At 51.4% G+C, this 13574-nt stretch overlaps 1 protein-coding gene and 1 long non-coding RNA gene across 7 annotated transcripts in view; one reads left to right on the top strand and one right to left on the bottom strand.

Moving 5' to 3' along the window:
• Positions 1-11047, bottom strand: part of ACOT7 (acyl-CoA thioesterase 7) — a 108764-nt gene extending 97717 nt beyond the window's left edge. For 2 of the 5 annotated variants that reach the window (XM_077151484.1, XM_077151483.1), the window contains exon 1: positions 6163-6406. In XM_077151484.1, the coding sequence (XP_077007599.1) occupies positions 6163-6356 (194 nt within the window). In that variant the 5' untranslated portion in view covers positions 6357-6406. Of the gene's footprint in view, positions 1-5489; positions 5582-6162; positions 6407-10986 lie in introns of those variants that run through there. The other 3 variants (XM_077151487.1, XM_077151485.1, XM_077151486.1) reach the window with 3 other exon arrangements.
• LOC143674996 (uncharacterized) lies at positions 6851-13317 on the top strand. Of its 2 annotated transcripts, XR_013171315.1 has the most exons (4): positions 6851-9214; positions 9517-12216; positions 12518-12691; positions 13089-13317. It is a non-coding gene; the product is annotated as an uncharacterized LOC143674996 (long non-coding RNA). The 2 variants fall into 2 exon arrangements; XR_013171313.1 differs by having other exon boundaries at positions 6851-12216.
• Positions 13318-13574: the final 257 nt, after the last annotated feature.

Here is a 13574-nt window from a genome sequence, read left to right as displayed (position 1 = left end):
CAATCCCGCATGACCCCCGCACCCAGGGCCCACTCCAAATGATTTCCAATAAATCCCCACCGCTCCTGCTGTCCCCTCGGGTCTTGGAGCCGGGGCAGGCTGCCCGGAGGCCGGGGCTGGAGAAGGCATCTCCACGGACAGAACTCTTCCGAGGCACCCTACCTTGTGGTGACACCGGTCCGAGACGGCAGGAGGCCCGACGTGGTCCCAGGAGCCTGGAAGGAAGCCCACAGTCTGTGCCCAGCTCCCGGGCACTCCAGGGCAGCGACTGGCTTCCCGGAGGCCACCCGCCCGGCGAGCCCACGGAGGCCCAGGGCGCAGGCCAGCAGTTTCATGGCGCGGCGAGCTGCACCAGGTGCTGGCGTCCCTGGGCTCTGGCTGAGTTCCAGGCCAGCGGCGCGGGGAGCCCCTGGTCCCTCCTGAAGGAATGTGCCCCCCGCGCAGGCCTCCCGCGGCCGCAGGAACCCCGGGAGCGGCCCCAACACAGGACGCCTCTGCCAGCCCCGTGACGCAAGGAGCCTGTGACTCGGCCTGGAGTCACCCGGCCAGAGCACCCAGACGCAGGCAGGAGAGGGAGACCAGAACAGAGCCGCGGCCTGTCTGGCAGATAGGAGGGGAAGGGTGGGGCTGCGGGCCACACCCTCCAAGTGTCCCAGCAAGGGACTTCAATGCTTTTCCACCTCCTGGCAGGTCAGGGCACGAACCCGGTGGTATGCGATGTCCCCGGCCCACGGTAAGGAAAGGAGTCTGCGTTGGCTGGCGGGCTGCCACCAGGTCGGAAGAGTGGGGGAGGCCGGTGAAGGGGCAGGCGCTCCAGCTGGGGCCCCCGGAAATGCAGAATTCCGGCCCCACCCCCATGGAGAGGACCCCACCCCACCCGCCCTCGGAACCACAGGGCACCAAGTGAAGAAAAAGACTGTTAAATGGTTCTTAGTTAAAATCACAGTTATGTATACGGCCGACACTCAGGTGGTCCGAAACAGGAGAAGAGAGACAGATAGATGGACTGGTAAATAGACAGACAGATGGAGGATAAGGGTAGGTTGGAGTTCTCCACATGAGGTCTGTATGATTTCTGTAACTGTCCTGTTAAGTTTGAAGTATTTAAAATATATATATATTTTTCCTTTTTTTGGTGGAGGGGTTGCATGGTCCAGGAATCAAACCCACCCGGGTCTCCCACATGGAAGAAGAGCATTTTACCACTGAACTACCCATGCACCCTAAAATGTATATATATATATATATATATATATATATATATATTTATTTTTAATTGTCGATTTCTGGGCACCAGCCCTCCCTCCAAGAGATTCACAGGTAGTAGATCTGCAGTGGGGGCAACGAAGCCTGTTTTTCTTTTTTATTCTTTACTGCAGAAAATATCAATACTAACAAAAGTAGTCGGAAGAGTGAAAAATCCCCATGTACCATCAAGCAACTTCAAAACGATCAATTGAGAGCTAATACGGTTTCATCTCTGCTTTACTCATTCACCCCACTCCAAGTTATTTTGAAACAAATCTCATTTATGACAGCTGGGCATCTGTAAATACTTCAGCACGTCTCCCTAAAAGATGAAGACTCTTCAACAATCATCCCACCTAAAGTATAATAAGAATTCCTCCATATCATTCAATATCAAGCAACTGTTCGAGTTTTCCCAATCATGCCTGAAATGTTTTTATATCCACATGAGTGAATTTTATTCCAAATCGCAAAGAGCTGGAAAGAACCCAAACGTTCCACAACTGGCGGACAGATAAACAAATTGTGCCACAACCATAAACCAGAATGCTACTCGGCAATACAAAGGAAAGAACTGCTGAAAACACACAAGACATGGGTGAAGCTCAAAAGCATCGTCCGTGGCATAAAAAAGGCAGTGCTAGAAAGTGGATCTGTTTGCCAGGGTCAGGGGTGGGGGTGGGGCTGGGGGTGGGGGAAGTGACAGCAAGAAGGCAGGAGCAGATTTTCTGGGGTGACGGAAATGTTCTGTGTCACAATGTTGGCAGTCATCACACAGGTAGAGCCAGTGGTCACAACTCAGTGACATGTACAGGCAGAAAACCTGTATTTTTCAATCAGCTTTCCCAGTTACTGAGAGGCAGGTGATCCATGGACAGGGCGACTGGATAACTTACCCCCTCCCCAGGACTCCTCTGAGAATGAAACAAGCTGCCAGCAGGTGAGGGAGTGGAGACAGGTGTGGTCCCACTGGAGAAACCCCAGCCTACTCCTTAAGAACTCAGCCAACCACAGGACAGAGAGTCCCCCAGGAGGAAGCAACTCCTGGCCCCAATGAGACAGGGGAGCTGGCCAGGTGCAGTGCTGGGGGAGGACAATGCCACGCTGCCTGTCCCACCTACAGGGAGAGAACGGGCAGTGGCGGAGGCCCAGGCCGCCCCAGCCACAGGATGTTCTGGGCTGCCAAGGCCGTGCCCTCCTCGGGTGGCCAGCCCTGGTCATGGCTTTATGGGCAGTCTGGGAACACAAGCCCCGAGTGTGATTTCTGTAAATCAGATCAGATGTGCTCATTCATTCTAGTGTAAAACTGAAGATAAGGCCCAAAGCAGTGAAATTTCAACCCTGTAACAGACTAAAATTCACATCCATCCAACTAACATTGAGTGGCATATTTCCCAAATGCCAGCCCCCTTTCTGGGCATTTATGGCACCGCAGTAAACAAAGGAATCCCCAGCCGCGTGAAACTTTCTAGAAAGTTTGCCCCTAAGGGCAGGGGACCACACACATCTCCCCTGGGATGAAGGACTCCCAGGCTATCTACCCACTTGGGCGACGTTCACACCTAGGCTACCTCTGGGCTTTCTTTAGGACATGCTTCCTCCCCTAAAGGCCGCCCAGTGAATCCCGATTTTTAAATTCCCCTACATAGTGCATGGTCCCATAAAGGAGCCACCTGCCATGCACGGCTGGCCACACGCGGCTGCTGACCACTAAAGTCAGCTTCCACCAAATCAAACATGTCCAGTTCACCTGCCACCGCTTCACCAGTCCCCGGCGGCCTCGCATGGGGCTGCTCTGCGACGCCCTCCAGCTTTGGGCCAATGCTCCTGCCGGACCCACCGGTCAACCTCGCGTCCAAGCACACTGCTGGGTCTGGGTAAGCACAGGGAAAGCGCCCCGGCCACGACCTCTGCGGGCCAAGGTTAAGGCCCCCCTTGGACAGGCGCTCTCATCCCGGAGAGCCTCATTTCCTCCATTCGTAAAATGACAGCTGGGTTCAGGGACGTCCAAAGGTCCTTCCAGGTCTGAGCCCAATAAGGAAGAGTAATCCACAAAGGGAACAGGAGCCAGCTTCTCTCAAGGGCTGTCCCAGAACCTGCATCTCCTGGGCCGGGTCAAGGCGGAGGAGGCGGCGCCCCCTGGTGGCTGCTCAGGGTGTGGCTGTCCCTTATGTGGCTGGCCACTGGGCCAATACCCTGTTATGATCTCCAAGGTCTGGATGAGGAGAAGGGGGCTGGACGAGATTGAGTCACCTACCGGGAGTCACACACTCCAGGCTCGAGCCCTGGCGGGTATCTCCTGAGGCTATGTCCCACTTATCAAGGTGAAAGAGCTCCCATTTGCTGGCAATGTGCCGGGCATTCTGCCAGGCAGGACACACGCCCTATTTTGTTAGACTTTCAGAACAACCATGATAAAAGGGAGGCACAGAAAGGTTAAGTAACACACTGTCAGGTCACACACCTCGTGGCAGAGCAGAATTCACACCCAGGTGCCATAACCACCACACTCCCCTGCCTTTACACCCCCTATTTCTTCAACAGCTCCTTCCGGGAAGACAGCACGGTGTTGCTTGTAATCGTCTGTGGTGGGGGCAATTTTAGCATCCTCTCCCTGCTACACTGCAGATCCCTAAAGGCAGGCACCAAATCCCCCCTCTCCCCTGCTAGTTTCTCTTGCAGGTGCTTGGCTCTTTGGAGCCGTCCAGGGCAGCCTGGTTAAATTAGTGGTCTGGCTGTCCTAAGCCAGGAGGCTCCTTTTTCAGTGCAGGGTGTCGGCTCAGATAGCCTTAAAGGGCTCCCCACCCGCTGGACTCCTCCCCAGTGTCCTAGGGTTTCTCTGGGCCAGACCTGCGTGACCTCGGGTCTCTTCACCCACCCCGGCCTGGCTCTGCTGATGGTCAGGCAGGCACCTGATGCTCACCCAGGCCAGGCATCGTGCCTCCCACATCCTCTGGCCAAGTGGCCACTTAGAAACAATATCCACTTGTGAAGCTGAGACAGCTCAGTCTGCACAACAGAGTAAGAATAAGAACTTACTCTTGGCTGTACAGAAATCTCTAAGGCTATACAAAAAAAAATCTATGAACTCTTAGGAACTGGTTTTTAAAAGACAATAAACTCATCATCATCCTGATGAACTTAATAAAAGCCCAGCCTTATGCAGATAGATTTAAATCAATATTTTATTTAGTTGGGGAGAGCGGTGGAAAAAACACTGGATCTGGAGTCAGAAGACCTGAGTGGGAGACCTGACCTTCAAACCTTTACAAGCTGGAAAAACTTAAAGTTGCTCAACCTTCCAGGACCTCAATTTCCTCCTCCTCACACAGCAGGAACTTAGAGTCGCCCACCTCCCAGGTTGCGCAAACCAAATGAGATGAAATCTGTGCAAGCACTCTGCAAATAATGAAGCCCATGGTCAGCAGGCCAGTCCTGGGCAGAGCTAGATGCAAGGACCTGATTTCAGGCCTGTTCATCTCTAAATGTCAGTGACTTCTATTGTCTTTGCTCAGAGACCCTGGAGAATGTGGGGCCAAGACATCCATGCAGCCAGTAACAAAGCACCTGGAGCCAGGCTCCCTCAAACACTTCCCCTCTCTAGAAGAATCAAAACTGACCTTGAGGTCTGGAGAGGACATGGACCAGGCCACAAGGGTCAGGACCAAGAAGCTCCATATATCAAGCATTTAGTTTAAGTGTCACATTTCCTTGGGACTCTTCCTGGGAGATGTCGACTCCACAGGTAACTGACTTGCCTCAGGTGGTCTTGGCTTTGAACCCAAGGTCAGCAATTCCAGACACCAGACTTAAGGAACATACTCCCAAAACAAGGAGCAGACCTCCGTGGGAGGGGTCCACCAGGCATGGCAGGCCCTGCTGGAGGCCACAGCTGGCCACACACAGAGGCCACGAGGCCAGCATCCTTGCTCTGAGCTCAGATGCCAGGCTACCCTCTGCTTCTAATGCCGCCCAGAACGAAGGGTAACCTTGAGGCTGCCCTCCCCACCCCCTTCGGAAAAGGAGCTAGCTCATGATCTTCGGGTTCCTCCCGAGGCTGAGATCAGCTCACCCAGAGGTGGAAGAGGGCGCTGGAAAGGCAACCCTTTACCCCTATTGTGTACAACGCCAAGCCTAAATGGACTCTTCCTTTGCTCATCAGTCAACTGCTTGGGAGGAGAGTATTATCGGTTCTTCCCTTGAACACCCTGCTATCCTAAAAAGTGAGGCAGTGCACCGACCTGGGGCTGGTCATCTGCAGCCCCACGAAGGGAACTCAATGGGCACCGCGTCTCGGCCAGAGCCGCCCCGAGCGCCGGGTACCTGCCCTCCACAAACCCGCGGGTTTGGTTGGCTTTGCATAATCACCGAGATACCGACTCCGAATTCTAAGGATAAAAGGCACCCCGAGGTGAGGCTGGAAGCGTTGGTGGGGCGGGGCTGAGAGGGGCGCGAGGGGTTGTGCCACCGACACCCCCCCCGCGCCCGGGGCCCGGCACCAGGCCTCATCGCCGGTCCCTGTCCCTGCTCCGATTCCTCGCCGTTCTCAGGATGCCGACGCGAGGCCCACGGGAGCAGCGGACCGCCGAGGCGCATCCGGAGCGTGCAGAGACCGCAGAGGAGGGGGCGCGGAAGCTAGCAGGCGGCCCCGCCCGGTATCGCCCCTGCAGCGCAGCCCCCCGCTCCGCCCGGCACAGAGGGGGAGGGCGCGGGGAGGAAGTGGGGGTAGGGAGTGGGAAGCGGGGAAAGGAGATGGTCTAGTCCAGGGTGGGGGACGGGATGGGTGAGGCGGGGACCGCGGGGACCCAAGGGCCGGCCCGGGCAGGGGGGGCGGGAGCCGGGCGGAGGCAGGCCGGGAGCCGCGAGTCCGCACTCCCGCCGCCGCGCCGGCGCCACGCGGACCGCCTCCCTTACCGGCAGATCTGGATGGCGGACGGGGTCTCTACCGCGGAGCCCGACATGCTGGCGGCGGCGGCGGCGGCGGCGGCGGCGGCGGCGGGCGCGGCGGCGGCGGGCGGCGGGAGGACAGCGCAGGTGTCTGGCAGGACGGGCGAGGAATGAATGAGCCCGGGCGGCGCCATGGAGGGGGAGGGCGGAGGCGGAGTCATGGCGCCGGCGAGGCGGGGCCTGCGCGCCGGGGGCGAATCGGACGCGGCCTCTCCCCGCAGGCCCCGCCCCCGCGAGGGCTCCGCCCCTCGCTCCGCCCTTCGGCTCGCCAAGGCCGCGGCTCGCTGCGCCCCGCGCGGGGCTCGGGCGGCGGTGGGTGTTGCGGCGGGTCGCCGCTTCCAGAAGGTTCGGCGGCGGTTGCGCGGCGCCGGCGCGGGGAAGTCCCTGGGACCGCGGTGACCTTAGCCTCTGCCGACTGCGCCGAGGGCTGTCTTGGGGCGCTGCCAGCCGCCGCGTCAGGCGCCCCGCGCGGAGAGAGGGCGTCGGCGGGGGAGCGCGGCAGGCCCCTGCGCGGCGCGGAGGCCCGGAGTCCCCCGAGAGGGAGCCGGGCGGCGCTCAGTCATTGTCCCTCCTCGGCGCGGCCATGAAGAACTTCGAAGGCGTCTTCGGGGGCGCGGAGGTGCGGCCAGGCCGCCGCCCGGGCTGGCGAGGGGAAGGCGCCTCGGTCCGCTCGGCCGGCCGCTGCGGCCCGGGCTCCTCGGAACGGACTTCCTGGGAGGGCCCAGCGTTGGCTCCGGGGTCAAAGGCTGCCGCCGGAGCCCGGAGAGGCGGGTCGGGTTGGTTGCGCAAGGTGTGCTCGGGAGCAAAGCCTCGGCCAGCCCAGACTCGCAGAATCCACCTCACCGGGGAGTGGTCGGCGCCTCCACGTCCCGGGTGGGCAGTGAACCTTTTCCTTCACGTGCGCTTCGGCATTTTCCAAGCAATCTACGGCGCACATTAATTGCTTTGTACTCAGGTTTTAAAAAGAAACAAACAGAACTCGAACTCTTCCCGTGCAATTTGAAACCCCGTTTATACTAAACTAGGTTTTTTGGAAGGGGCTTGTGCCTCTGGGCTCACCTTGGCTAGACCTCAGGTGCCCCATTGGAGAGACAGCCCAAATCTTCAGGGCTGGCCATGCTTTCACAGTTATGACCCCAACAGGCTGGTTATGCAGCTATCAGGAGCCCCCAAGCCTCTTCCTGGGGTGAGGTAGATTTCTGATGATAATCGTGGGACCCAGAAGCAATGACCAGCTGTGGGGCAGTTACATTACAGTTAAATGGGATAAGGGACATCGGGCCTTTCTCCCTCTTTGTTCTTGACTTCCAACTCAAGCATTCTCTTTCTGGGTCCCAGAGAGTCAGTGCAATCAAGCAAAGATTTACTAATACTAAGGCTCTGTCTGGGTGTGTTCCATGAGCAATAGAAACAGTTCATTCTTCAAAAAGCCCTAACTGATTGGGAGAGAAATTGGGAAGCACAAAGCCTAGCTCAGACCACACATGGCCTGGAGAAATTCCTAGGCTGGAGGGATGGGCTCTGTGATTCAGGGGGAAATAGTCTGGTCCCGGCCAGGAGAAAATAAAGAGAGCTGGAACAACACTTGTAGCTTTGGGAAAGAGTGTGTCTCCCCTTTGGTCACACTGCAGCCTTCAGGTGTCAGAGGGGCCCTGGGAGAATAGCAGTCCAGCTCTGGGACATTATTGGGTCTTGGATTCTGCAAATGGTGCTCCAGGTTTAATCACTTGGGAGATCACAGGTTGTTTGTGAGGTTGCTCTGCCTTCCGATGTAGCACTGGAAGGCCCAAGCCCTTGGCAGAAATGCTATGAGTTATTTTTGATCTCATGCTGATGGATTTTCACTGATCTGTCCACAGCCTCTCTTCTTCCCATTTGATTTTATTTTCTCTAATTTTTCTCCAATTACTGGGCCATTTCCATCCCATCCCCATCCCTTTCAGCAGAACTTCTCAGAAGAGCTGTCTTTACATTCACTCTCTCTCCTCTTTGTCTTCTCTCCTTCCTTTAGAACCCATTCCATTCTGGTTTTTGTCTCTCCCACTCCATACATCAAGGTCACTGATGTCTTTCAAGTTGCTAAATCCAATAATCTGTTCTCAGAAATCAATCATGCTTGACCTCTCAGCACGTAGCAGAGGTGCTTCTTCTTCTTGAAACACAGATCCCTTCCTCCCCGCTGGTCACTCTTCTCAGTTTCTTCTGCTGCTGCCATCTTACCTCCATCTTCTCTGATCTTAAAAGAAGCCCCAAGCAGCAATTGGGCTTTTGAAGCCTTATACTGGCTTATGACTTTAAATCCCATCTGTGCACCAACAACCACGTTTATGCCTCTGGCCTAGACCTCTCCTCTAAACTGCAGACTCCTGCGCCCTCTTGCCTTCTCTCCATCTCACTCTGCTTGTGCAAGGAGCACCACTCACCTGGCCCCATCCACCCCCCAGAACTCGCTCCTCATGCATTCTTCATCTCAGTTCCTCCCGGTTGCTCAAGATAAAAAACAAGAGTCATCCTTGCTCCCTTCTTTCTCTCACTTCCCTTATCCTACTCATCCTACCTGTCAGCATAAATCTAGAATCCAATCGCTTCTCAGCATGACTTTCAAGACTCTAGCCCACCCCGACCCTGGCACCTCTCATCACATCTGTCACTCTTTTCCTTGCTCACTCAGCTCTGGCCACTCTGAGAGTCCTTGAAAATGCCAGTCAGGCCTCAGGGTCTTTGCTCTATCCCCGGCACCAGCAGGGCTATAGCCCTCGCTTCCTTCAGCTCTTTACTCAAACATGACCTTGTCAGTAAAGCCTCCCCTAGCCCCTGTCTAAAATCATGATTTCCTCACCTCCAACACTCCCTATCCTCCTCCTCACTTTGTCTCCTTAGCACTTACCACCATTTAACATGCATTTTACTCTTTTATTGTCTCCCTTACTAGAATGTATGTTCCTTGAGGACAGGAATTTTGAGCTGTCTTGCTCACTCTGGACCCCAAGCTCCTACAAGAGTGCATAGCACATAATAGGTACTTAATAAATGTTTTTGAGTGACTGACTCTATAGAGGTGGCTGGATCACCAGCAGCAGATATTTGATTCATTATAATTTGCATGTTCTTTCTTTGGACTAGAAATATTATCCACAATTGTCAATTCTGAAGGAAAAACTTTAAATATACTGTTCAACAATTTTCTTCTAATTTTTAGGAAACTGTTGACTGTTATAACCTTTAGGGGAAAAAGCTAATGGGTCTTTTATGTTTTATTTTACGTAGTTTTGTACTGTTGCCATCTTCTGACCACCAATCAGTTTTATCTTTTTCATGCAGCATGGGGTATTGGCTATGAGGCGACAGGAGCCCTTGTACACCAGTGGTGAGGATATAAATTGCTACAGCCTCCTTGGGAAACAGATGAAAATAATTACGAAAGTTGAAATTAACCTTTAACACAGTAATTGCACTACTTGATACCTGTATCATATATTTTGTATGAGAGCACCAGGATATGCTTAAAAGAAGGTTCATATATACATTTCCAAAATAATTTTTTTTAAATCCATAGAACTGTACAACACGAAGAGTGAACCCTAAGGTGAACAATGGAGGTTAGCTAATAATGTAACTATAATTATGTTGATCCAGCAATAGTATTAAAGCAACCACACTTTGCACTTGTAATGTAAAATATTAACAATAGGGAAAACTGAGGAGGGGGTAATGTGGAAACTCTGTACTTCTACATGATTTTTCTGTAAATCTACAACTGCTCTAATAAAAGATTTTAAGAGAGTTCACCACAGTTCTCCCTTCTGCTTCCCAGACAATGTGGTCTATACATACGAAAGAATATTGTGCAGCCACAGAAAGGCAGGAAATCATGAGGCATGCAATGAAGAAAATGAACCCTGAGGATACTATGTTGAGCAAAATAAGCCAAAAGCAAAAGGACAAATATTGTACGGTCTCATTTAGGAAATACTTATAAGAAAATTAGGGCCTAGATTTTGTAAGCTCTTAGAGCAGTCATATTTACTCCTGAGTTTTAAGTCTTCTAAGTTCTGAGATGCTATACGCAATGTGCATAACCTGCTGTTTGCTAGCTGCCAGAATGCAACATACCAGAAACAGAATGGCTTTTAAAAAGGGAAATTTATTAAGTTGCTAGTTTATAGCTCTAAGGCCAAGAAAATGTCCCGATTAAAACAAGCCTATAGAAATGTCCAATCGAAGGCATCCAGGGAATCAAAGGCATCCAGGGAAAGATACCTTGGTTCAAGAAGGCCGATGAAGTTCAGGGTTTCTCTCTCAAGTGAGAAGGCACGTGGTGAACAGAATCAGGGTTTCTCTCTCATATGGAAAGGCACATGGCGAACACGGCGTCATCTGCTAGCTTTGTCTCCTGGCTTCCCTTCACGAAGCTCCCCGGGAGGGGTTTTCGTTCTTCATTTCCAAAGGTCGTGCCTGATGGACTCTGCTTCTCGTGGCTAAGTCATTCTACTCTCTCCAAATCTCCCCATTCTCCAAAATATTTCCTCTTTTAAAGGATCCCAGTAAACTAATCAAGACCCAACTGAATGGGTGGAGACGTGCCGTCACCTAATCCAGTTTAACAACCACTCTTCAAATCACATCTCCAGGGAGATGATCTAATTACAGTTTCAAACATACAATACCAAATAGGGATTAGAAGAAACAGCTGCCTTTACGAAATGGGATTAGGATTAAAATATGGCTTTTCTAGGGTACATACATCATTTCAAGCCAGCACACGTGGCATGTTCCTGGGACTTTGAGTACCTGTGTAACAGCTAAGACTGAGTTCCGCAGCTCTGAGAGTCAGTGTCACTCCATACAGCAGCTGTTAAAGAATTCGAAAAATAGATCAGATTTCAATAAGATACAAGAAGATAAGAAGCTGATCTGGTTGGTACTAAGGCAAATCAGAATACAGGATAAAGGATGGTACTGTATTTTAGAACTTCACCTTCTGTGTGGAACCAAAGGAAGAGAGGTTTATTTTGTCCACAATTTAAATTTTCTGTAGCACACACTCATACAACTTGTCTTGCCAATTTCTTTAAACAACCAAAACACATGGAGCCTAGAGTAGAGGTGAGACTTTGTGATTATGTATAGCTTATTGTAATACTCTGATGCATTCCAGAGTATGTTGGGCAGATACTAAGAAAGTATTGGCAAAGTCCCTTGAGGACTGGAGAAAAAATATGGATCTATTAAACATTCCTACCTGGGGAATTCCTGATGCTCTCTGAATCATTAGGGACTCTCAAGTGAATAGATCAAGCCCTTGATCTTGAGACTTGCTCTTGTGAAACTTATTTCTGTCATAGGGAAAGTTATCCCTACTTATAATTATGCATAAGAGCCACTTCCAGAGAACCGCTCTTGTTGCTCAGATGTGGCCTCTCTCTCTCTCTAAGTCCAGTTCTGCTAATGAACTCATTACCCTCCTCCCTGTGTGAGAATGACTTCCGGGGGTGTAAGTCTCCCTGGCAACATGGGATATGGCTCCCAGGAAAGAACCTGGCCCTGGCACTGTAGAATCGACAATGCCTTGCAAACCAAAAAGGGGGAAAGAAATGTGCCAGAATTAGGTTTCAGCGGCCAAGAGATTTCAAGTAGAGTTGGGAGGCTATTCGGGAGGATACTCTTATGCAAGCTTTAGCTAGATATTGCTAATTGCCCCTGTATGCCAAGCCCCAACCAACAGTATTCCCAAAAACCCTAAAGAACACCCAGGACTCTATCTGAGACTCTCTAAAAGTTTCACTCATTAAGTTTATCTTTCAGAAACCTAAAACCTCGAGATGGTTCCTACACCTGATAAGCCCTGAAACCCAGAGTCACCTGTCTCTCTGAGAACATCAACTAGTTGTATCCCTCTACCACATAATGTCAACACCCCTTTTCAACATGAATAAGAATGATCATTACCCAAATATCCCTAAAGAATGGGAGAAGGATCAAATGAGAAGGACTTGTAATAGAGAAGATAGGATTTAAAAAGTGAGTATGACTACTGAACCATTATAGTGGTATTTCTTTTAGTCTCCAGTGTATTAGAGCAGCTAGATGGAAATACCTGAAATTGTGGGACTGTAAGCCATACCATACTTTGACATTTGTTCTATAACTACTTGTTAAAATGTACTTTGAAATTTATCACTTTTTTGCGTATATGTTATATCTCACAATTAAAAATGTATTTTTAAAAAAGAAAGTTCGTAACAGCACTGTTTGTAATAAGTTCAGATTGGAAACAACCCCAGTGTCCATCTAACAGAGCTCTGGGTCATTAACTTGTAAGCTACTCATCAATGGATCACCAAGTAGCCATGGCAACCAGTGAGCTGCAGTGAACACCCCACAGGGAAGAGCCACAGCACCAAGCAAGGGCAGCAGGTTGCAAACGAATACGTAACATCTCCATGCCACGCATGCAAACTTCGAAAACTCCATTCTCTTGGAAAAACAACTGTAGGTAGGTAGAGCTATCGAGGAAACAAGGGGATGTCTATCACAGTCAGGATTTTCTGCTGCTCGGATGTGGCTTCTAAGCCCAATTCCGCTAATAAACTCATTACCCACCCCAATACGTGAGACATGACTTCCAGGGGTGTAAGTCTCCCTGGCAACATGGGATCCTCACGAGGGGAGGGTGAAGATCGTCTGGGGAGGTCACATGGCAGTGGGGAGACTTGGCAAAGGCTAATATTTCCTCTCTCGGCCTGGTGATCGTGTACAGATTTATAATTCATTATTACGCAGTGCCCGGAAGTTTAATGCACTCTTCTATCATACAACACCATTTTAAAGAAATCACAGTGTATCTAGGAAGTGGGATTATAGGCCATTTTCTGTTTTCCTTACATTCCTAGGGACGTTGCCAGCCCGGTGGCTAAGGGTGTGAACTCTCAAGCCTGACTCCTGGATTCACATCAGAGCTTTCCTTCCTACGAGGGGTGTGGCCTTGCACTGGCAGTTTAATCCATCTGTGCCCCAGTTGCCTCATCGTAATGTCATCACAGTGTGATGAAGGATGAAAAGAGGTTAAGCATTCGAAAATATTCAGTCTTCAGTCTATGTAGCTGTCTCAAACATTAAAAAAAAAAAAGGTTTAACAGAAGAAGAGTTTCTTGTGTCTTGTGTAAGCTGGAATTTATAACTCAAGCTGTGGATCAAGAGAAGCCTAGTGAGCACCTGCACACAGGGCCTACACCCAAGAGCTGCCCGGGCATGTGGGTGGGTGCTGGGCATGGCATCAGGTGGAGGGCAGGGTAAAGGCTGCCTGGCTCCTGCGGGGGTAAAGGAGGCACGGCTCCCAGGCAGTGTGCACACAGCACCAGGTTTTGTGAGTCAGCGGC

The sequence above is a fragment of the Tamandua tetradactyla genome, chromosome 2 (genome assembly GCF_023851605.1).
Source record: "Tamandua tetradactyla isolate mTamTet1 chromosome 2, mTamTet1.pri, whole genome shotgun sequence".
NCBI lineage: Eukaryota > Metazoa > Chordata > Mammalia > Pilosa > Myrmecophagidae > Tamandua > Tamandua tetradactyla.
This window is presented reverse-complemented; position numbering and strand designations above follow the sequence as displayed.